This window comes from Melitaea cinxia, chromosome Z, assembly GCF_905220565.1.
Source record: "Melitaea cinxia chromosome Z, ilMelCinx1.1, whole genome shotgun sequence".
Classification (NCBI taxonomy): domain Eukaryota; kingdom Metazoa; phylum Arthropoda; class Insecta; order Lepidoptera; family Nymphalidae; genus Melitaea; species Melitaea cinxia.
In genome coordinates this window covers 12,415,609-12,439,529 of record NC_059424.1, presented here as the reverse complement: position 1 = coordinate 12,439,529, position 23,921 = coordinate 12,415,609, and the positions used below count along the sequence as shown (strand labels likewise).

The following is a 23,921-nucleotide window of genomic DNA, read 5'->3' as shown; positions in this document are numbered from 1 at the left end:
AAACATCTTCGCAAATAATGCATTATTTTAGAAAAAACTTAGCATAAAAAAGGTTATAATAAGCCAACCATAAAAGATATATATATGCTGTCGCGGACTTTTTTTACAATATATACTTTATTGCACTTAACAACAGAATATACAGAAAATTACATATATAGTTGATGGCAAAGGTGGACTTATCCCTAGAAGAGATCTCTTCCAGTCAACCAATGGTCATGAGAGAGTGTCATATAGCGGGGGACACAGTGCAAGAAATAACAATATTGAGAAAATAGTTGAATAACTGTAATGTATTACAAAATTTATAGAACTTTTAAGGAGGATCAATTCTATCATACATGATTTTTGCGAAACTTTAACTGTTTTCACGGCGCATGCAGCGGAAGCTCACAAAAAGAAAAAAGAACCCCAGATTGGTCTTAGCGTGATGATATAATAAAAGCCTATAATCTTCCTCGATAAATGTTATAGTTTCCGAGATTAGCGCGTTCAAACAAACAAACAAACAAACTTTTCAGCTTTATAATATTAGTATAGATATATTTATTTACATTTTTATTAATCTCATAAGTAGTTGGAGATGCAATTATATTAGTAAATATTGGGTAATAATATTTACATAATGGCTCCTCACCAATATACCAGTCGCATATGGGTGCTAACTCTGGACTAAATAAAGTAACATCAATGGCAGACATGTTGTCATTTGGCCTACGTACGGTAGTGGCACTACCAGTATTAAGAATACACAAATTTATCTCATCTATCAAATCATATAGATTTTTACCCCTCGTTTTAGTTAAAGTGCATCCAAATGCTACATGATGCGCATTAAAATCACCTGATATTATATAAGTATAGTTTAGGGAGACTGGTTATAATATTTTTTAATTTAGAAATATTAATTTTATTTTTAGATGGACAATATACACACAGAATAGTTAGAGGAGCTACTTTTGTATCAACAGAAATGGCAATCGTTTGAACATCTTGGAAATTTGGAGTTAAAAATTGGACATATTTTGTAGAACTTTTAATTAAAAAGGCTTCACCACAATGTTCATTTTCAGCATTTTTAAAAATAAAATCATACCCAGGCATGTTAAAGTGTGATTGGGAACTTTTTATGTTGTTATGTTTCATAAAAACATATGTATATCTATTTCATTTTCAAATAAAAGTGTTTGTAACAAAGGTTTTTTATTATTAATACTTTATATTATGTTGTACTAATTTTATAATATCCACTATTCAGATAAGTTTTTAATAAAAATTTCCTTAATATGAGGTGTGGTCTTAATTAATTCAGAATTTCCTAATGCTACTAATGTTTTTACTATCGAACTCATGAGTTATGTATTATTTAACATATCTGAGATATTAAAGTTATCTATATTTGGTGGTACATGAGCTAATTCTTTATTTTTATTGCTGTATATTTGTCATTGTGAAAGTTGTGTATTTCTGTATGCTACTCCTAGGAAGAACGGGAAAGTTAACAATATCTCTATTTATAGTAGCCATTGCATAAGATTGCCTATTTTTTATATTCTAGCTGCTTTTATTGGACAATCTTTTAAAATAGCTAGATGATTTCCAGAGCAATTAGTACACTTTAACGTTTCAGAAATACAATCTTTATATGAATGATTTTCAGAGCATTTGGAACAAACCTGTTCACTACGACATATTTTAGCTGAGTGATTGAATTTTAAACATTTAAAACATTGTAATACCAGAGGGATATATGTAAGTTTATATCTCCATCCGTCTAACAAAATATATTCAGGTAGAGAAGTACCTACTTGAAAATGATTAAATTGATTTGATGAGGATTAAATTGTCTTTTTCGCGTTTCATAAATCTACGTATTAAAACGTCTCTATCACAGCAAATTTTTTCAAACAATTCTTTGTTTCCTATTTCTTTAGGAATACACCTAATAACGCCTACCCTTTCCACGGAGGATGGATATATGCTCTTAAATTATGTTAAATATAATAAGCGTCGGGATTTCAAAAAGGCCTTGGCTAAAGTAAAGCTGCCCGTTTAAAAGATATTTTAATTTTATTCGAATTCATTCTTGCTCTCTCATCAACCCGCTTGATATTTTTGAAATATTTGGATTCAAGGGATTCATATTAACAAGTTTGATTTCTTTAACTATATGTTTTCTACATAAACCACAAAGTTAATCACAATTATGTGGATATTGTCTTGTGTATCCGTTTTTAATGTATGTATGGCTTATACTTATCTATTGTTAGAGTAGAAATTCTTCTTTTTTTGCCTGATATGGACTTCACCAATCTAAAATTGTCCGGCTATTGAGGTAATGTTTTTTTATAGGACCCTAAGTAACATTACAAAATTTAACCTTTATTTTATAACGAAAGTAAAATTATAATTTATTAAAGGGGTGTCCGGCAGAGAGTAGCAACTGTCATAAGTGTAAAAAAATTGAGCTTAATACTTTAACCCTTTCACCGCCTGACTCGAATTTATCCGACAAAAACTTTAGAGCTTATTCCGCCTGAGTCGGATTTATCCAACATAAAACCCTGTGAATCATATATTCAATTTCTAAACATATTAGGTATGACATTACAGCCTAAAATACATTTCTTTTTTTCGAAAGTTTATCTATTCAACCTTTTAATTAGTGTTACAATTCAGATTTACTATATACAAAAATAAAATACTATTTCAATCAAGGCAAATTTACTAATATTATCTTGGAGAAAGTGTATTGACTTCAAACGCCTATGTCGTATTTGTCCGACAGTAGTGATGAGACATAATGTTAGAATTTATAAGATATGGAATATTCATAAACAATAATTGTGTTTGCGCGCAAACGAAAAAAAAACCGACTTCAATTACATCGACAAGTAATACAACGCAGATCGAAGAAAAAATAGTCAAGCAACTACGCGTTATCAAAGATTACTCAAAAAGTAGTTATCAGATCTCGATAAAATTTATATGTGACTACATGATAAACATCAGCTTTCGATTAAATTAAAAATTATCAAAATCGGTACATCCAGTAAAAAGTTATTGAGGATTTTCGAGTTTCCCTCGATTTCTCTAGGATTCCATCATCAGATCCTAGTTTCCTTATCACGGTACCAAACTAGGGATATCCCCTTTCCAACAAAAAAAAAAATTATCAAAATCGGTACATCCAGTAGAAAGTTATGTGGTATAATACAACGTAGGTCGACGAAAAAAGCGGCAAGTAAAAACGCATTATTGGATATAACTCGAAAAGTAGTTGTTAAATCTCAAATAAATTTAAATGGGACCAATTGGCACACACCACCTTTCGATTAAAACAAAATTTGTCGAAATCGGTCTACCCGGTCAAAAGTTCTGATGTAACATACATAAAAAAAAAAAAAAAAAAAAAAAAAAAAAAAATACAGTCGAATTGAGAACCTCCACCTTTTTTGGAAGTCGGTTAAAAACATTATGTAATATTAAATACAAAGTTATTGAATAAAATAAAGTACATTAAGTCTGTAATAGTTATTTAATAACGTGTTGTTTTTGCTCTTTGTAAATCTATATTTTGTAAGAAATTAGCGATTTAGTTATTTTTGTACGTTATAAATGCTAATTCCCATCCCTAGACTGAGTCCTTTTCGCCAGTATAGCCAGTACAGAGTACAGAGCCAGCGCCTGCGTTGGATAAACACGACCGTTCATGACGTCACAACCGTATGGAATTTTCCATTAGTGTTGCGAGTGTTTTTGTGACATAGTAGTGAGTTAGTAAGTTTTACGTTCGTGTTTTTAAAATTGAAATGTACCATTACGACTGCTGAAGAATTAATACGAATTCTAAAAGGTGATGACGATGACGAATTTGTGTCAGACGAAGAATTTGATATTGACGAAGACATAATTAAATCTTTTATTAAGTTGTTTTATTTAAATTTATTGTGCAGTGAGAAACGGTGATAATACGACGACGAAGAACTAATAAATATAGTTTAAAGAACTTTATTTCTCATAAGAATTTACCTAATATTCACTTAAAATGAGATATATTTCAGAAATCAAACAATGCTATTTGTAGTAATGGCAATTCAACGGAGTGATATTGAATCGGAAGGTTATATTTTTTTCCCGTGTCTGTCATAGGTGTATGAACATCATTTTTAACCGACTTCAAAAAAAAAGGAGAAGGTTACTCAATTCGACCAAACGACGAAGTTATTACGTAGAAGTATATTATATATATATATACTAGTTGTGCCCGCGGCTTCGCCCGCGTTGAAATTAGTATGTCACAAAGTTTTCCCGGCAAACTTCCAGTGAAACTCTCATCAAAATCGGCTTAGCCGTTCCATAAACCTTCTTCCTGCCAATGGTGGAGCCCTCTCTCCAACGGTGAAACCGCATGAAAATCCGTTCAGTAGATTTTGAGCGAATCGATCACATACACTTTTGGGGACTTTATTTTATAATACACTAACTGTTGCCCGCGACTACGTCCGCGTGGTTATGAAGATATGCATTACTATTAAGATGTTTAACGCAAATTATTTTGTTATTTCAGTCACTTGAAATGCTTATTAAACTGAGTAACTTTTTAAAAGGCACAATTTGGTATAATTTAATAGTTATTTTTATAAAACCTCTCTATACACCACATTTTTTGTTTTATTTTCAGGCTGTATATGTTTCATATAACCTATCAACCCCAATTAAACCCCCTTAGAGGTGGAATATCGTAAAATCCGTTCTTAGCAGACGTCTGCTAACTATAATCTACCTCTCTGCCAAATTTAATCTTTGTCCAACCTGGATAGATAGACCATCCAGCGGTTTTTGAGTTCTCCTGATGAGTGAGTTAGTGACCTTTCTCTTTTATATATTATAGATTAGTAATGCATATTAATAGTAATGCATATCTTCATAACCAAGCGGACGTAGTCGCGGGCAACATTTACGGCCGAACCCAATATTCAATCTATCTCTGGTTATGTCCTACTAGAGACAGAAATATCTATCTATCATTCATTTTACTGACCCAATAAACTTGTCGACGATAGGCAATCTTATCCTTCAAAGCTATCTATCGACGAGAGGGAGGATAGCTTACTAGAGATAACAGTTCGTATGAAAATGACAGTGTAAGCGTCCCAATAATAATAGAGTTCTATCTGTCAGTAACGTTGGTTATCTTTAGTAACAACAATATCCGATCTATAGTTTTCGGGGGATAACTAAGATTTATTAATTGAAAAAGTATTTTCTTTGTTTAAAATAAAATTAATTTCGAGTGAAAAATAATGGCAGACTCAAGTTCAAGTAGCAGTTCAAGTGATATTGCACTTTTGCAACAATTAATTGAATAAAATTAATAAGTTTCTTGTGAAATAATACTTACTTTACTCATCTTGTGAATAAAACAAACAATTTGGTGAATGATTGTACCTATAATTTGCAATGATTTGTATAATTTGAATTTTGATTTGTAAAAAAATTATACAAATTCAAACGAAACGACGATTCAATAAAGCGTAATGGCGTCGTAGCGTCTTTTCGTGTCGTGTTAAAACGTTCCGTTACTAGATTTACCATGGATTCCATATTAAAATAATATCATTTATTATAAATTAAAAAGTCTGTGTAAAAATTAATTTGTCCATATTTTTATAAAACAAGATTACTTTAATATGAATAAAATTTGTATGACAAATTTAAATACTACAAAACATCTGTGTAACATAACTGAGGCCGTCTGTGACGCTGTGTATACTGGAATGTAAGGAAGAGCTCAGGTAGCCGGTCTATCTACAGCTAACTGGAGATAGTAGTCCCCTATGCGAGTTATTGGGACAACTACAAAGGATAGATAGTTAGTTATTAGCAGTCGATGATAACTACCTATCTCTATCTTTAGATTGAATATTGGGTTCGGCCGTAAGTGTATTATAAAACAAAGTCCCCAAAAGCGTATGTGATCGATTCCCTCAAAATCTACTAAACGGATTTTCATGCGGTTTCACCAATGGAGAGAGGGCTTCAAGAGGAAGGTTTACGGAACGGCTAAGCCAATTTTGATAAGAGTTTCACAGGAAGTTTGCCGGGAAAACTTTGTGACAAACTGATTTCAAGGCGGGCGAAGCCGCGGGCACAGCTAGTATATATATATATATATATATATAGATTACGATGCATTTTTTGGACACCTCCTCACCATCTATAGAGCATATATTTTAAATTTCAAGTCTCTTCAGAAACATAAGATTTTCATACAAACTTCCGACCCCCGCTTTATCCCCTTACGGGTCGATTTTCGTAAAATCAGTTCTTAGCGGATGTCTAAGCCCTATAAGGTACCTACCTGCCAAATTTCAAGTTTGTGGCTGTTATAGTTTTGGAGGTTTCGTGATGAGTGAGTCAACCTACCATCCCCCGTTTTAACTCCAAAAGAGAGTTGATTTTTTAAAGATACATTATTTGGACAAATTTTCACCATCTATAGAGCTTACATTTGAAATGTCAAGTCTCTTACTTCAAAAACATAGGACTTTCATACAAACCTTCAACCCCCTTTTTATCCCCTTAAGGGTTGAATTTTGTAAAATTCGTTCTTAGCGGATGTCTATGCCCTATAAGAAGCCTTTTTGCCAAATTTCAAGTTTGTAACTGTTATAGTTTCGGAGATTTCGTGATCAGTGAGCCGACCTACTATCCCCCGTTTTAACCCCAAAAAGGGGTTGATTTCTAAAGATACATTATTTGGACACCTTTTCACCATCTATAGAGCTTACATTTGAAATTTCAAGTCTCTTACTTCAAAAATATAGGACTTTCATACAAACTTCCAACCCCCGTTTCACCCCCTTAGGGGTAGTTTTTCATAAAATCCGTTCTTAGCGGATGCCTACGTCTTATAAGGAGCCTACCTGCCAAATTTCAAGTTTTCAGGTGTTATAGTTTTGGAGATTTCGTGATGAGTGACCTTTCGTGTTTATATATATTATAGATTTAAATATATATATATAATATGTATGTTCGGGAATAACTCCGTCGTTTATGAACCGATTTTGATAATTCTTTTTTTTGTGGGAAAGGAGATTTTCCTAGTTTGGTACCATGACAAGAAAACCAGGATCTGATGATGGGATCCTAGAGAAATAGAGAACTCATAAATCCGCATAACTTTTTACTGGGTGTACCGATTTTGATGATTTTTAATTTAATCGAAAGCCGATGCTTATCATGTGGTCATATTTAAATTTCATCGAGATCTGATTACAATTTTTGAAGTAATCTTTGATAGTGCGTAGACTCAACTACTTTTTCGTCTACCTACGTTGTACTACTTGTCGATATAATTGAAGTCGGTTTTTCTCCGTTTGCCTGCAAACACAATTTTAATACGTAATGCTCGTGCAAAAGACTTAACACAAATCAACACAAAATCAAGAGACTTTCAGCCCGTGTCCATCTCCAGAGTATTAATTTTTTATGAAAAATTCAATAAAAATAATTAATAATTGTGTTTGCTCGCAAACGAAAAAAAAACCGACTTCAATTACATCGACAAGTAATACAACGTAGATCGACGAAAACATAGTCAAGCAACTACGCGTTATCAAAGATTACTCAAAAAGTAGTCATCAGATCTCGATAAAATTTATATGTAACCACATGATAAACATCAGCTTTCGATTAAATTAAAAATTATCAAAATCGGTACACCCAGTAAAAAGTTATTACGGATTTTCGAGTTTCCCTCGATTTCTCTGGGATCCCATCATCAGATCCTGGTTTCCTTATCACGGTACTAAACTAGGGATATCCCCTTTCCAACAAAAAAAGAATTATCAAAATTGGTACATCCAGTAGAAAGTTATGCGGTATAATACAACGTACGTCGACGAAAAAAGCGTCAAGTAAAAACGCATTATTAGATATAACTCGAAAAGTAGTTGTTAGATCTCAAATAAATTTAAATGGGACCAATTGGCACACAAAACCTTTCGATTAAAACAAAATTTGTCGAAATCGGTCTACCCGGTCAAAAGTTCTGATGTAACATACATAAAAAAAAAAAAAAAAAAAAAAAAAAAAAATACAGTCGAATTGAGAACCTCCTCCTTTTTTGGAAGTCGGTTAAAAATACCTAGTCAGTCCAGGATTTCTTTAGGCAACCTATTTTTGATATAAATTATCTAATATACCTACAAAATTATAAAGTATGTTTTATTAGCATATATCAGACGCCGCGTTGGCGCAACGGTCACTGCCATGGATGTACTATTATTCTGGTGGTGGCGAGTTCGATCCCCGCACATGACAAACATTTGTATTGGCCATACAGGTGTTTTTCGTGGTCTGGGTGTTTGTGCAGTCCTTGTGGGGTCTCCTTACCGTGTCTCGGAGAGCACGTTAAGCCGTCGGTTCCGGTTGTTATCATGTACACCTGATAGCGATCATTACTCATAGTAGGGAATATATCCGCCAACCCGCATTGGAGCAGCGTGGTGGATTAAGATCCGATCCTTCTACATGGGGTGAGGCCTATGCCCAGTAGTGGGATATTACAGGCTAAAGCGTATGTTTCATTCTATTGTCAGCTCGGTGAAGATCGACAGGTTCGGATCTTCAACGACTGTGAGAACTGAGATTACATATTTCTGGCCGTACGGTCACTCGGGGTAATTTTGACAGTCAATTCGCAAAATTATTTTTTCATTTTTACGTGGTCCACATTTAGTGCGTAAAATTAAATTTATAAAATTTGTTACCTTAACAAACTTCGTAAATCAACTGTCTGAAAAATGAGCTTTCAAAGTAAGTTAATGTCAAAAACTTTGATAAAGTTCCGCGCGCAATTTTTGTATTTTTTTAACCGACTTCCAAAAAAGGAGGAGGTACTCAATTCGACTGTATTTTTTTTTATGTATGTTACATCAGAACTTTTGACCGGGTGGACCGATTTCGACAATTTTTTTTTAATCGATAGGTGGTATGTGCCAATTGGTTCCATTTAAATTTATTTGAAATCTTACAACTAGTTTTCGAGTTATATCTAATAATGCGTTTTTACTTGACGCTTTTTTCGTCGACGTACGTTGTATTATATGATGATGGAATCCCAGGGAAATCGAGGGAAACTCTCGAAGATCCGCATAATATAAATAATTTTTACTGGTGTACCGATTTTGATAATTTTTAATTTAATCAAAAGATGCTGTTTATCATATGGTCACATTTAAATTTTATCGAGATCTGATAACTACTTTTTGAGTAATCTTTGATAACCGTAGTTACTTGACTATTTTTTCGTCGATCTACGTTGTATTACTTGTCGTTGTAATTAAAGTCGGTTTTTTTTCGTTTGTCTGCAAACACAATTATTCAGTGGTAAACTTTTTAGATAACTCGAAAAATTTGCTACTATTAAGGTATGTAAAAACAATACAACTTTTAATATTTTCTACGTGACATTGGCGAAATTATCTGTGCTCATTTGGCACTATCGAGTCCTTAAAAAAACCCCTAAAGGAGGAGAACCTTTATGTCTATCTTAAAATCTCGAAATTACGAGTATAAAAATAATAATACAACTAAATTCTCATTAATTTTATTACGTTAAGAAACCTAAATTTGACAATTTTCCATTATTGTTTAAAATAGCATTCTTATTACTATATTGATTTTTTGTATTTTTTTAATTCAGTTCCCAAAAACATGCACAAAGATAATTATCATATTCATTTAGTAATATTGAGGTAGTTATTAGTTTCTGAACTTATACCAATTAAAAATGGTTCTAAAATTAACAGTAAAAATTCAAAGAAAATTTTGGTTGAATATGCAAGAAACGTCCAATACGAACAGATACTGATAAAAAGTCAACCTTCTTAAAATGTACATTGGACCTTAATATACTCAAGACGAGAAGCAACAATAACAGCTCCTCAATACATGACCCTCGGGCACAGCTCGCGAGGCTTTGCGCTTTCGGCACTTAATGCCGTGTGCTCGACCGCGCTCTCATATGAAACAAGTCAATCAATATTTAATCGTAATATTCCTTTTGCATATACTATTTAAACGATACATTCATCATACACAAAATGAAATCGATAATTCAGTCGATCACACGCCAAATACACAAAATATTGATTACACACATGAGAAATGAATATATAATGTTTAATAACAGTAGAACCATCAAACAAGAATGATAAAGTATATTTTACCAGCGAGAATGACATTCAGATGGCTGAGCGCGGGCAAAGCGGCGATGTAGTTCAGTCTCGGGCCGCGCGCCCGCGCCTGCCTCAACTTAACACTACTTCACAACGATACAATAATCAACTAAAACTATTAATTTCTGCCTCCTAACACATTACAAATCATAACGTGCAATATTATGGTACTCTTGCTTACAATTGGAAGGAATTAACGACATGCCTATATATATGTACACTCCTCCGGTCGCCGTAGAGCGACCGTTTAACAGTGTACTGCAAAAAAAAACCGGCCGACGCGCTCGCGCATATTTTACTTAGTAAATCGAGGTTATACCTGTGGGTATTTTTGAACTGTTCAGATGAAGGTTTGAAACAGATTGATATTTTATAAAAGGAAAAAAAAAAACAATCGCCGGCCAGTTTCCGTTTACCTGGTTTTTGGCAGGCGCCTTCTTATTTACCTAGATTCCTAGACTATTCGCAATATGGTGTAACTACTAGGTAGTACGATTGTTGCAAAAACGCGAATTGTTACTATTATTAATACATTTTGACAACTTTATTAGCCACACAACTACAAAATGTGCCTAAAAAGATTAAGGAACTTTTAACTTTAATTGAGTAGCTAATAATGTCAAAGATCATATCGTGTACATTTTGTTAATATTCAATAAAATACACACCTATAGTGTATCAGAATACTAACAAATCGTTACATGATAAGATCTCTTCACAATCAAACAGGAAAAACTTAGGCTACAATAAGGCTTACATAAAAAGCCACATTTACATGAAGAAGCAAAATGACAGTTCAAAATCTTGATAAACATAAACTTCGCAAAAACCCAGTATGAGACGTGTATCGTAATATCTATGAACCTATTGTTTAAAACTAAAACTACCCCACGCATACGCTGTCTTGCATCTGAATATCATACATATTTATTAACTTTGTTATTACTTAATGGTCATAAAATAAGTAAAAAAGACGTTCCAATTGTTTACTAATATTTTAGTACACGAGTGCATAAAACATGCAATGATAAAAATTTGTTTAAGTTGAATTGCCATTTGTAATAATATAAATAACATAATAACAGTACGGCATGAAATGACAAGCGGGAGCGAAGGGTTTCCTTAGATTAAGCAAGGAACGTTTAAAGTACACCTTTATTTACCATAACATTCAATTCATATTTATATCTCGTCCTCAATTATACCAGTTGTTCCCAATATTGACCTTAGTGCTTTGCAAGTTATTTATATGTTCGTTATGTTTTCTGATTGTCATGATAAGTCAAATAAAGTTTTTACTTATTGTCCAACTACTGTCATCTTTCAAAGACTTTTCAAAACTTAAATTTTTCTTATCTAAACACCGCCTTTAAAATGCGGTTATATAGATACCCCAAATTAACCAATAATAAGCGACCTTATATGATATTTATTTCGAAAAATAAATTCAATAGGTAGTCAGGAAAATACAAAATATTAGACATAAATAGTTACATTATGTACGGTATGCAGAAAGGTACAGCAAAAACTCGCAAAGAACGACTATTTCAAATATTTATTAAAATTGTTGTTATAAATTGTTTAGCTCCGCGGATACAAATCTATAAATCGTTCGGTAATTGTACATTAGGTGAAAATAAATGCCAAGAGCGAGATAATTTTAAATAATATGTGGAAGTATCCAGGTGTGGTCTGCTAGCGGCTGCATAGGCGCTCAGGTGGTTAAAGTCGCGGCGGAGCGGCGGGCCAGTTTAAAGTTAATGAAAATTATTTTATGCACCTGGGAGCGAACGCTAATCTACGGCGTGTTTTATATAATTTATACATTTTAACCTCTGAGCAGAGTTGTAATGAATGATATAATAGCGAATGTCAACGATGCTATGTTGGATCTTAGTTATTCGTTTGTGGGAAATTTCTAAATAAATGAGTAAAAATTGCTATATTCATTATACTATTAGTGAAGAAATCATCTAGTGTGAAAAAAAAATATTGAAGCTTATATGATACACAATAGCTTGATTTGACATGCAATTTATATATCTGCCTCGAACTACATACCTACGCCGTTGACAAGTTATATTGGATGGAAAACAGCTAGGCTTTATGCAAAAAAAAATCTTTTAGTAAACATTAGGCGAAGGTTCGTTACACCACTGCTCGAGAGACGTAATATATTAAGAACGTTAAAACATTCCTAAATTTTTGACAAAACTTCCATATATTATTATCACAATTATAAATATAAATATAGCTTATATAATATAAATAAGCTTTTTCATTAATTTTGATATCATTCACTTAATCTTAAAACTTTCATAATTAAATCTCACTTGGCACAATTATAACGCAAATCGTACACTCGCATAAAGCCGTATCGTTGCGTGGAACCGAACGACCGCTCCGCATCGCTCCGCACTGGCAGCGCCGGTGCGGCTCGGTTAACGATCGCCATGTCGCATCGATACAGGAAAACCGTTATAAAGCTAACAAAGACAAAATTACAAAGAAAACGATCAACAAATGTCACTTAAAAATTAAAACTCGTACCTTTTAAACCTTACCGTCCAACGTTGACTACTATATCAAAAATATTTATATCCATCGCAGGTGAAGTGCAGCGCCGCTGGTTGATTCGACATAATAGTCCCCTAGTCAGTCTGTCGCGTGGTCCGTCTTATGGTCAGTCAGTCTGTTGGTCAGCCCATCCATAAGTCGGCGGTCGGTCAAGCACCTCTTATCGGCTTGCACGCACGTTGTTTATGATTTTCTTACTTTAAGATGCAAAGCTTTTGTCATTGAGCCTCATGAGTAAAGCGATGTCGTGTTTCTCCATTCCATATCAGTGTTCGCACTCCCACACACCCTTTCGACTAATAGTAACAGTATATTGTAGTGTTTCAACAGATTAATCTATTATTTCATAACAAAACAAAATATGCTTTACTTCTCGTTTGTATAAAAATTGTGCTGTACTATAGAACCTATTGCTACTAACATGTGTATATGTATAGAGAACATAATCGTCAACTATTGCTTAAGTGAAAACTCTTTACAATGCTGTATAACATGGTATGAAAACAATATAACAATTAAATATATTCCGGCTAATAATTCATAACTGTCACTATCGTTAAAAAAATAGTGTATATGAATAATATATAATATATATATATATATATATATATATATATATATATATATATATATATATATATATATATATATATATATATAGGTTATGTATAGATAGATATCCAATTAATTATTATTAACGTTAATCCTGGGATAAAATTCGTCAATAGTATTTAATTATAATTCACTACGTTAATATAATTACGTCAACAACAACATTGGACACAGGCTGCCAACAAATCGAAGCGCTCAAAGTTTGCGCACAGCGGGTTAAAGGACAGAGCTGAACCGAGCCGGGTCTTCGGTCTAGAGTTCAGGGTGGGATTCGGGCTGAGGCGGAGCGGGGCTGGCTGTGGAGTGACGGCGGAGAGGTGGCGGCGGGTGGTGGTGGTGTCGGTAACGGCGAAGCTGCCGCTGCCTACTGCTGCGCGGGCGGCGGCGGCGGCGCGGCACGGCGGTGGCGGCCGGGGGCGCTCGCCTGCGCAACCATCGCACGAATGCGCCGCTGCGCTGACTGCAACCAGCAACGGGTTACATCACTATTTTGTCATACTATCTAATACATCGAGATAAAATTACCATTTCGATGCGCATCTCTTTAGGTAAAAGAATAACGTAAAATAGACGAAAAGCACACGTTTATCGCACAGCAAAAAAAATATTATATTAACATAAGCACACCAAGTAAAGGTTTCCTTCATACATCCTTCATACTTCATTTGAAACGAAAACCTTTCATTCTTATAGTCAAACAAATTATCGCATAATATATTCACACAATTTTCAAGGAACTTATATACCCTATAACTATGTACATGTAGTTACAACGTCCACGTAAACTTACATTGTTAATAATAAAAATACAAAGAGTATTTATTTAACATTTATTCAATAAAACGTCGCAGTGTTTGATTGATACATTCGCCTCGTGTTTATATAAATAGAAGAAGAACTCACCTATCGAAAGATGAAAACTAAAACGTGCTGTCATGACGGCCGTTAAGTGGCATTTCATTGTGACATCACCAACTGTGTGCACGTCGTCACAGGGCTCTCATCCCGCTTCGGGCAACTGCTACAACATTTAAACATTTATTATACCGCAGTGAGTCGCCAATTACTTGAACCATTTCGCATCGCGCCAGCTATTTAAAATTGAGTACTTATCTTAAGGCGGCCGACGACTCCCCGACGACCGCAACCTCGAAACTGGACTTGTAACTACATGTACTCGTGTATACGTGCGACGTTCGTTTAAAACATAATAAATAACATTCTCTTACATGCACAAATATAAGCCTTTCATTCAACTCAAATCTTAACAACATCCTAAATATCCTACCTATTTACTTTTATTTTTTTCTAAATTATATCAGTATAGTTCAATTTTGAGATGAAATTATATAATCAATACCAACAAGATAGTTTACCATATAAAAATTTTGAAATGTTCGTAATGGTTTTTGTAATATACGTTTATATTAAGTTTCAAAAATCTTTCTTATAAACAATTCATATCTTCATGTATTTATGTAAGTTCAGCAGGTGAACAAAATGTTTATCTTCCAAATGACGCGACAACAATAATTATGCAATAAAAATATAAATCAATTTCCAAAACAATTAAAAAATTGGACATTAAAATACTCTTGAATAACACAATTCCGTATCTAAGTATCTTATTTTTTTTTTACTATTTTGAAATCGATTTTCTTTTAGAAGATTCTACTTTTTAACCGAGAAAAAGGGATGGTTCTAAATATTTGTATGTGTGTTACTTCATCTTCTTCTATTTTGAGTATTCTTTTTTTTTTTGAAATGGAAGCTGGTGCATGTACTTTTTAACCGAGAAAAAGGGATGATTCTAAATATTTTTATGTGTGTTACTTCATCTTCTTCGATTTTGAGTATTATTTTTTTTTAAATGGAAGCTGGTGCATGTAACTTGATCGAGATCTGAAGAGATTTTTTTAAAATTATTTCTCACATTTAATTATGCGTATTCATTGACAATTTTTTCGACGACCTAATTGTAGCTATTACTCTTACTTACTTTTTTAATGAAAATTTAACTTAGTTTTTTTTTTAGACTAAGCATGATTAATTGATTATTTTTAGAAAGACATCCTCGACATAAATGAAAAACTTAATTTACCTTTGCTTCAAATATTAATGAATACTAAATAACTAACATTAAAAAAAATTAACTTTAATATATCATCTCAAAAATGAACAACTTACAAATTTCGCTTAGCAACATATTAGCTTTGTTCTAATTTTTCATTACCATACTAAATGACTTTGCAATGCCTTTATTAAAAAAAAAAAAAAAAAAGTTAGTTGAAAAATTCTTTTGATTATTTTTTTTTTTTACCATGATTGAATGTAAAATTGTTATTATGATATATAAAACTACTAGTATACATAGTTTTTATTTAACACCGCAAATACATGCAGCAAGTGAGGGTCGCAAATATGTGTATTAAACCAAATTAACAACATACTACACTATCCCGCCACTTAAATAAAAACATATAACATAAGTATTGTCACATGGTCAGGTGCGGTTATAAATAAGCTCTCTTCTCAATTTATATATCAATAATTGTTAATGTATTAAAATACAAAAAAGTACACGATTTTTATTGGTACAAACCTGGACGCTGTAGAATGGTCCAACAATGTGCACTGTGGTCTCATGATCGTGCGCAGCGGCTGCAGGCGGTTGCGGCTGCTCCGGGAGCTTGATCAACGAGCCAGTGACACGTTGGAGCTCACGAACATTTTGTCCTCCCTTGCCGATGATGCGCCCGACTTGAGACGAAGCCACAACAATCTCAACAGTCAGTCGCACGTCATCAGAACCGGACATAAAACCTTCCTCTCGCATCTTTTCAAAGATCAGATACTGCGCCTGAAATATGAAATATTAGTGTTACATTCTGAAATATATTATTTATGATCTAATATACAGTTTAAAGTCCGTAACTGATTTCTATACCTTCCACTGTGCCTCGGGGCTGCCTACGATGGTAACCTTGCGCTCTTGTTGTGCAGCTGCAGTACCTGCGCCCGCGCTGGTGCCGCCCTCCACTCCTTTATCTTGTTCGAGTGGCGCTATTTTCACAGAAGCATTACTGAATCGAATGATGTTCCGAATATGCGAACCCTTAGTACCAATGATAGCGCCCACCGCATTATTAGGGATATACAAATAAGTGGTCTCTTGCGAGTCGCCTGCACCCTGTTGCGCACCGCCCTGGCCAGCCAGCGGCGCATAAATGGGCGGTGGGAAGGGAGGCGGTGCACCACAAAATCCGCGGCCGGTCGACATCATCGCCATCGGATGCAGTCCTGGGAACATAATGCTCTGCGGCGCCAGCACCTGTTCAGCGAAAAATAACTCATAAATAAACAATCTTAAAAATTTCTAAGCAAATGTTGTCTAGCTACAAATGGACTTTACTGTGCTTAGGTAGACTTTTTTCAAATTCAGTTTCTGTTGTTGTTATAAATACCAGATACCTGTTCTTACTTTTGGTTAGGATTAGTGATGTTCCAGATATCCGTATCCGTATCCGCGGATATCCACGGGAAAAATAAGATCCGTATCCGTCACTTTTCATGCGGATCTTTTATTAATTTACAAATTCAATTGACAGGATAAAATACTGTATAATACGAGTAACTTAGAGAAGTATAATTAAAAAATCCCTTGTCACCTTTAATACCAAACATATATTCTAGTAAGTTACCATACTAAAGTATAGAACTCAAATATACTAAATCCACTATCTTATAAGATCAATTTTGCACATAGAAAGTTATGACTTTATTTTTATAAATATAATAAAATGAAAAACAATTAACTTTTTTATTGAAAGAACTTTGTCGGATTTTACCGCAGTTTATTAAGCTTTTTAGATTCTCGCCGTTTCCTGGACTTGGTTGCTAAATAATGGTTTCTCGCAAACGAAAAAAAAACCGACTTCAATTACAAAAGTAGTTATCAGATCTCGATCAGATTTAATTGAAACTACAAGACAAGCACCAGCTTTCGAATAGAATAAGAATTATTAAAATCGGTGAACCCAGTGACAAGTTATGTACTATGATAACACAAACGTAAATCGACGAAAGTTGTCCAGTAAATACCTATTATTAGATATAACTAGTAAAGTGTTTCTTAAATTTCAATTAAATTTTAATAGGGCCACGTGACACACAACACATTCAATTAAAAAAAAGTATCATCGAAATCAGTCTATTCAGTAAAAAGTTCTGAGGTAGCATACATTAAAAAAAAATTTACGAATTGAGAATCTCCTCCCTTTTGTGAAAGTCGGTTAACAAAACAATACGCGCGTAAATCAAGTTGAAACCAGTCCTACCCGTCGTTACGGCGGGCATGACGTTAACTATCGTTATCAGGCCGTTTCACGTGCCGACACACTGATTAACGGCCGAACCCAATATTCAATCTAAAGATAGAGATAGGTAGTTATCATCGACTGCTAATAACTAACTATCTATCCTTTGTAGTTGTCCCAATAATTCGCATAGGGGACTACTATCTCCAGTTAGCTGTAGATAGACCGGCTACCTGAGCTCTTCCTTACATTCCAGTATACGTAGCGTCACAGACGGCCTCAGTTATGTTACACAGATGTTTTGTAGTATTTAAATTTGTCATACAAATTTTATTCATATTAAAGTAATCTTGTTTTATAAAAATATGGACAAATTAATTTTTACATAGACTTTTTAATTTATAATAAATGATATTATTTTAATATGGAATCCATGGTAAATCTAGTAACGGAACGTTTTAACACGACACGAAAAGACGCTATGACGCCATTACGCTTTATTGAATCGTCGTTTCGTTTGTATTTTTTTTTTGTTTTTTTTACAAATCAAAATTCAAATTATACAAATCACTGCAAATTATACAATCATTCACCAAATTTTTTGTTTTATTCACAAGATGAGTAAAGTAAGTATTATTTCACAAGAAACTTATTATTTTTATTCAATTAATTGTTGCAAAAGAGCAATATCACTTGAACTGCTACTTGAACTTGAGTCTGCCATTATTTTTCACTCGAAATTAATTTTATTTTAAACAAAGAAAATACTTTTTCAATTAATAAATCTTAGTTATCCCCCGAAAACTATAGATCGGATATTGTTGTTACTAAAGATAACCAACGCTACTGACAGATAGAACTCTATTAATATTGGGACACTTACACTGTCATTTTCATACGAACTGTTATCTCTGGTAAGCTATCCTCCCTCTCGTCGATAGACAGCTTTGAAGGATAGGATTGCCTATCGTCGACAAGTTTATTGGGTCAGTAAAATGAATGATAGATAGATATTTCTGTCTCTAGTAGGACATAACCAGAGATAGATTGAATATTGGGTTCGGCCGTAAGTAAATAAAGATCCCGTATCCGTATCCGCGGATCTTGACACTTACGGCCGAACCCAATATTCAATCTAAAGATAGAGATAGGTAGTTATCATCGACTGCTAATAACTATCTATCCTTTGTAGTTGTCCCAATAATTCGGATAGGGGACTACTATCTCCACTAACGGCCGAACCCAATATTCAATCTAAAGATAGAGATAGGTAGTTATCATCGACTGCTAATAACTAACTATCTATCCTTTGTAGTTGTCCCAATAATTCGCATAGGGGACTACTATCTCCAGTTAGCTGTAGATAGACCGGCTACCTGAGCTCTTCCTTACATTCCAGTATACGCAGCGTCACAGACGGCCTCAGTTATGTTACACAGATGTTTTGTAGTATTTAAATTTGTCATACAAATTTTATTCATATTAAAGTAATCTTGTTTTATAAAAATATGGACAAATTAATTTTTACACAGACTTTTTAATTTATAATAAATGATATTATTTTAATATGGAATCCATGGTAAATCTAGTAACGGAACGTTTTAACACGACACGAAAAGACGCTACGACGCCATTACGCATTATTGAATCGTTGTTTCGTTTGAATTTGTATAATTTTTTTTACAAATCAAAATTCAAATTATACAAATCATTGCAAATTATAGGTACAATCATTCACCAAATTGTTTGTTTTATTCACAAGATGAGTAAAGTAAGTATTATTTCACAAGAAACTTATTATTTTTATTCAATTAATTGTTGCAAAAGAGCAATATCACTTGAACTGCTACTTGAACTTGAGTCTGCCATTATTTTTCACTCGAAATTAATTTTATTTTAAACAAAGAAAATACTTTTTCAATTAATAAATCTTAGTTATCCCCCGAAAACTATAGATCGGATATTGTTGTTACTAAAGATAACCAACGTTACTGACAGATAGAACTCTATTATTATTGGGACGCTTACACTGTCATTTTCATACGAACTGTTATCTCTAGTAAGCTATCCTCCCTCTCGTCGATAGACAGCTTTGAAGGATAAGATTGCCTATCGTCGACAAGTTTATTGGGTCAGTAAAATGAATGATAGATAGATATTTCTGTCTCTAGTAGGACATAACCAGAGATAGATTGAATATTGGGTTCGGCCGTAAGCTGTAGATAGACCGGCTACCTGAGCTCTCCCTTACATTCCAGTATACGCAGCATCACAGACGGCCTCAGTTATGTTACATAGATGTTTTGTAGTATTTAAATTTGTCATACAAATTTTATTCATATTAAAGTAATCTTGTTATATAAAGTAATCTTGTTATTGTATAAAAATATGGGCAAATTAATTTTTACACAGATTTTTTAATTCATAATAAATGATATTATTTTAATATGGAATGCATGGTAAATCTAGTAACGGAACGTTTTAACACGACGCGACAAGACGCTACGAGGCCATTACGCTTTATTTAATCGTCGTTTCGTTTGAATTTGTATAATTTGCGACCCAAGTGATAACTTGCTTTGATCATTGCAAATTATACAATCATTCACCAAATTGTTAACCGACTTCCAAAAAAGGAGGAGGTTCTCAATTCGACTGTATTGTTTTTTTTTTATGTATGTTACATCAGAACTTTTGACCGGGTAGACCGATTTCGACAAATTTTGTTTTAATCGAAAGGTGATGTGTGCCAATTGGTCCCATTTAAATTTATTTGAGATCTAACCACTACTTTTCGAGTTATATGTAATAATGCGTTTTTACTTGACGCTTTTTTTGTCGACCTACGTTGTATTATACTGCATAACTTTCTACTGGATGTACCGATTTTGATAATTCTTTTTTGTTGGAAAGGGGATATCCCTAGTTTGGTACCGTGATAAGGAAACCAGGATCTGATGATGGGATCCCAGAGAAATCGAGGGAAACTCTCGAAAATCCTTAATAACTTTTTACTGGGTGTACCGATTTTGATAATTTTTAATTTAATCGAAAGCTGATGTTTATCATGTGGTCACATATAAATTTTATCGAGATCTGATAACTACTTTTTGAGTAATCTTTGATAACCGTAGTTACTTGACTATTTTTTCGTCGATCTACGTTGTATTACTTGTCGATGTAATTGAAGTCGTTTTTTTTTCGTTTGCGAGCAAACACAATTATATATTATTTTATTCACAAGATGAGTAAAGTAAGTATTATTTCACAAGAAACTTATTATTTTTATTCAATTAATTGTTGCAAAAGAGCAATATCACTTGAACTGCTACTTGAACTTGAGTCTGTCATTATTTTTCACTCGAAATTAATTTTATTTTAAACAAAGAAAATACTTTTGCAATTAATAAATCTTAGTTATCCCCCGAAAACTATAGATCGGATATTGTTGCTACTAAAGAAACCAACGTTACTGATAGATAGAACTATTATTATTGGGACGCTTAAACTGTCATTTTCATACGAACTGTTATCTCTGGTAAGCTATCCTCCCTCTCGATAGATAGCTTTGAAGGATAAGATTGCCTATCGTCGACAAGTTTATTGGGTCAGTAAAATGAATGATAGATAGATATTTCTGTCTCTAGTAGGACATAACCAGAGATAGACTGAATATTGGGTTCGGCCGTAAATATCCGTATCCGGATCCGTATCCGCGGATATCCATTTTTGACGATCCGGCAACATCACTAGTTAGGATGTAAGAAGATTTAATTTGCTATTGAATATATAAGTTATTTAGTATCGTGAAAATCATCATGCTCATTGAGATAGTAAATTAACACAAAACACTTATTTATTTTTGTCTTAGCTTTAAAATTTAGTTCAAGGCTATTGTAAAGCAGTATAATATTACATTACATAGCACAAAACAAAGTCGCTTCCTACTGTATGTACCTATACTTAATATCTTTAAAACTACGCAACGGATTTTGATGAGGTTTTCTTTCGTAAATAGAGTGATTCCAGAGGAAGGTTTATATGTACTAGTGGTCGCCTAGAGGTCTAAACTCGACCACAATTAAAAATATAAATTAAAGAAAACCAAAAAGTTCTGAAAATAAAGATCCTTCTTAAAAAAAAATTAATTTGACTACAGAGTGACAATATACAAAAGAGTATAATAATATGCGTATGTGTCAAATAAATGGTAAAGTCGTCATTAAATAAGAGGCCCGTTTGGACATTTGACAAATACCCTAGAACGTAACTTGGTATGAAACTGTAAGAAACAATAAAATAAAGTGTTTTTAAAACATACGCACGATTTTTGGCGAATAATATGATAAAATATATTGGGAGTATTCTTTTCGCGCTTACTTTATAGTAGCATGGTATTTCTAATTATTACGAAATATCTCAAAAACAGTTAGTTTTTTTTTTAAAACGCTAGTGCTGTAACTAATTAATTACTGAATTTTACCAGCTTCATTCGATTTTAATCGTAATTAAATGTTGTGTCGTGTTTAAGTTTTTCTGATCAAAATTTTAATCAAATACACTTTACATTACATAATCAAAACGATCAAATACTCATACAAACTTGAATCGATTTATCGTGAGTATCGAATGCAGAGTGTTGTATGGTTTTTGGCTATTTATGTCCAAACGGGCCTATTATTTTGTAACGACTATAGCGTGTGTAATGTTTTTTTTTATTGATTTAATATATTTTTATGCATAATTTTTAAAAAATATTAGCAATCTTATCTCCTGAAAGTGTACGAAATTTCATACTCCTTGCGCAATTTTCGTAAAAAGAGGTATAGTTTTTGCTTCACGTTGATAATACATGCATAAAATAGTAGAAGTACGCTGATAGTTTTGGCAACCGTGCGAGGCCAGGGCGGGTCGCTAGTTTTTAATAAATACTTGCCTGCAGATCATTTTCGTAACTCTGGCGTAGTTTTGCTGAAATTTGTGACTCTGCTTTAGCCATGTTTTCAATGGTTCCTTTAACAGTAATGATTCGCTCCAAATTGAAGCTATTAATATCATTTATAGAAGATACAGTGATCTTGGTATCAGTTTCTTGCATAATTCTTTTAATGGTATTTCCACCTTTGCCAATGATGCGTCCGATTAGATTATTATGTGCCAGGATCTTGAGACATATTTCTCTGTAAAGATAATTTAGCATTTAGGAGCTGATTTTTGTTGCTAAGGTTTGTCCTGCATATTAGTTACGAATAAGTTATCGGGTAGAATAGGCTATTAAAACCTGTTTCGCTTCAATTAATCAAGTATAATTTTTAGATTCACAATTGTTAATAGAAATATCCCTAAAAATGTAATGCAATGCAATGGTGAAAAAGAATAATCGATCCATTCTCAAACCAAAAAATAAAATCTGTTGAATACGGTCATCCCTCAAATAATGTTAATGGTCCGGGAGCCAGTGACAGATTTTCATGACCAATTTCCTCCCAATCGAAATTTCGTTACATGCTTTAGGAAATTAAAATATTATATCCAAGATCGTCAGTTGCGACTCTGTAGGTGGTGCGGGAAGTGGCAGCTTGGAGATGCAATCGCATGAAAAAAAAAAGCTTTTTTAGTTATCTTGAAGGAAAATTAAAGTCAGCTGACCAAATAAATTAACAAAAATTTAATTAAAATACTAGTGGCCACATTTTGTTAAGCAACCTTGGTCGATATTTATTCTTCGAATCGTAAATATACATAAAAATTTGATTTTTAGGAAAACCTCGATACATGCACTAATTTGCAGTGGGATCTCGTACCACGTCGGGACTTTCACTGGCAGATAGCTGATGTAATAAAGAGTAACTTAGGCTACTTTTATTGTAGATTTTTTTTATTTAAATTTTTTTATTTTGTAACTAGTAACTGAACAATAATTTTTGTTTTAATTCTACGCGGACGAAGTCGCGTGCACAGATAGTATACAATAAATATGAAAATATACAATAAAATATGTTATAAACTACACCCATAATATATGTTATTTATTTATTTATAATTTTTCTTTTAATTTCTTAATTTTATTTGTATCTGTTACAGATATGGAAATAATTTTTTAAAAAGTTAAAAATTCTTAAATATCGACCTTTTAAGTTGTATCTCTTTAACAGTAATGTGATTGCAC

General features: G+C 33.2%; 1 protein-coding gene across 1 annotated transcript in view; it reads right to left on the bottom strand.

Annotated features, from left to right (window-relative positions):
- Positions 1-13,800: 13,800 nt before the first annotated feature.
- LOC123668806 (insulin-like growth factor 2 mRNA-binding protein 3) overlaps positions 13,801-23,921 on the bottom strand; it is a 91,078-nt gene continuing 80,957 nt past the window's right edge. The window contains exons 6-9 of the mRNA XM_045602499.1: positions 22,689-22,932; positions 16,384-16,767; positions 16,039-16,296; positions 13,801-13,896 (exon numbers count right to left, since the gene is read on the bottom strand). Of these exons, the coding sequence (XP_045458455.1) occupies positions 13,801-13,896; positions 16,039-16,296; positions 16,384-16,767; positions 22,689-22,932 (982 nt within the window). The remainder of the gene's footprint in view (positions 13,897-16,038; positions 16,297-16,383; positions 16,768-22,688; positions 22,933-23,921) is intronic.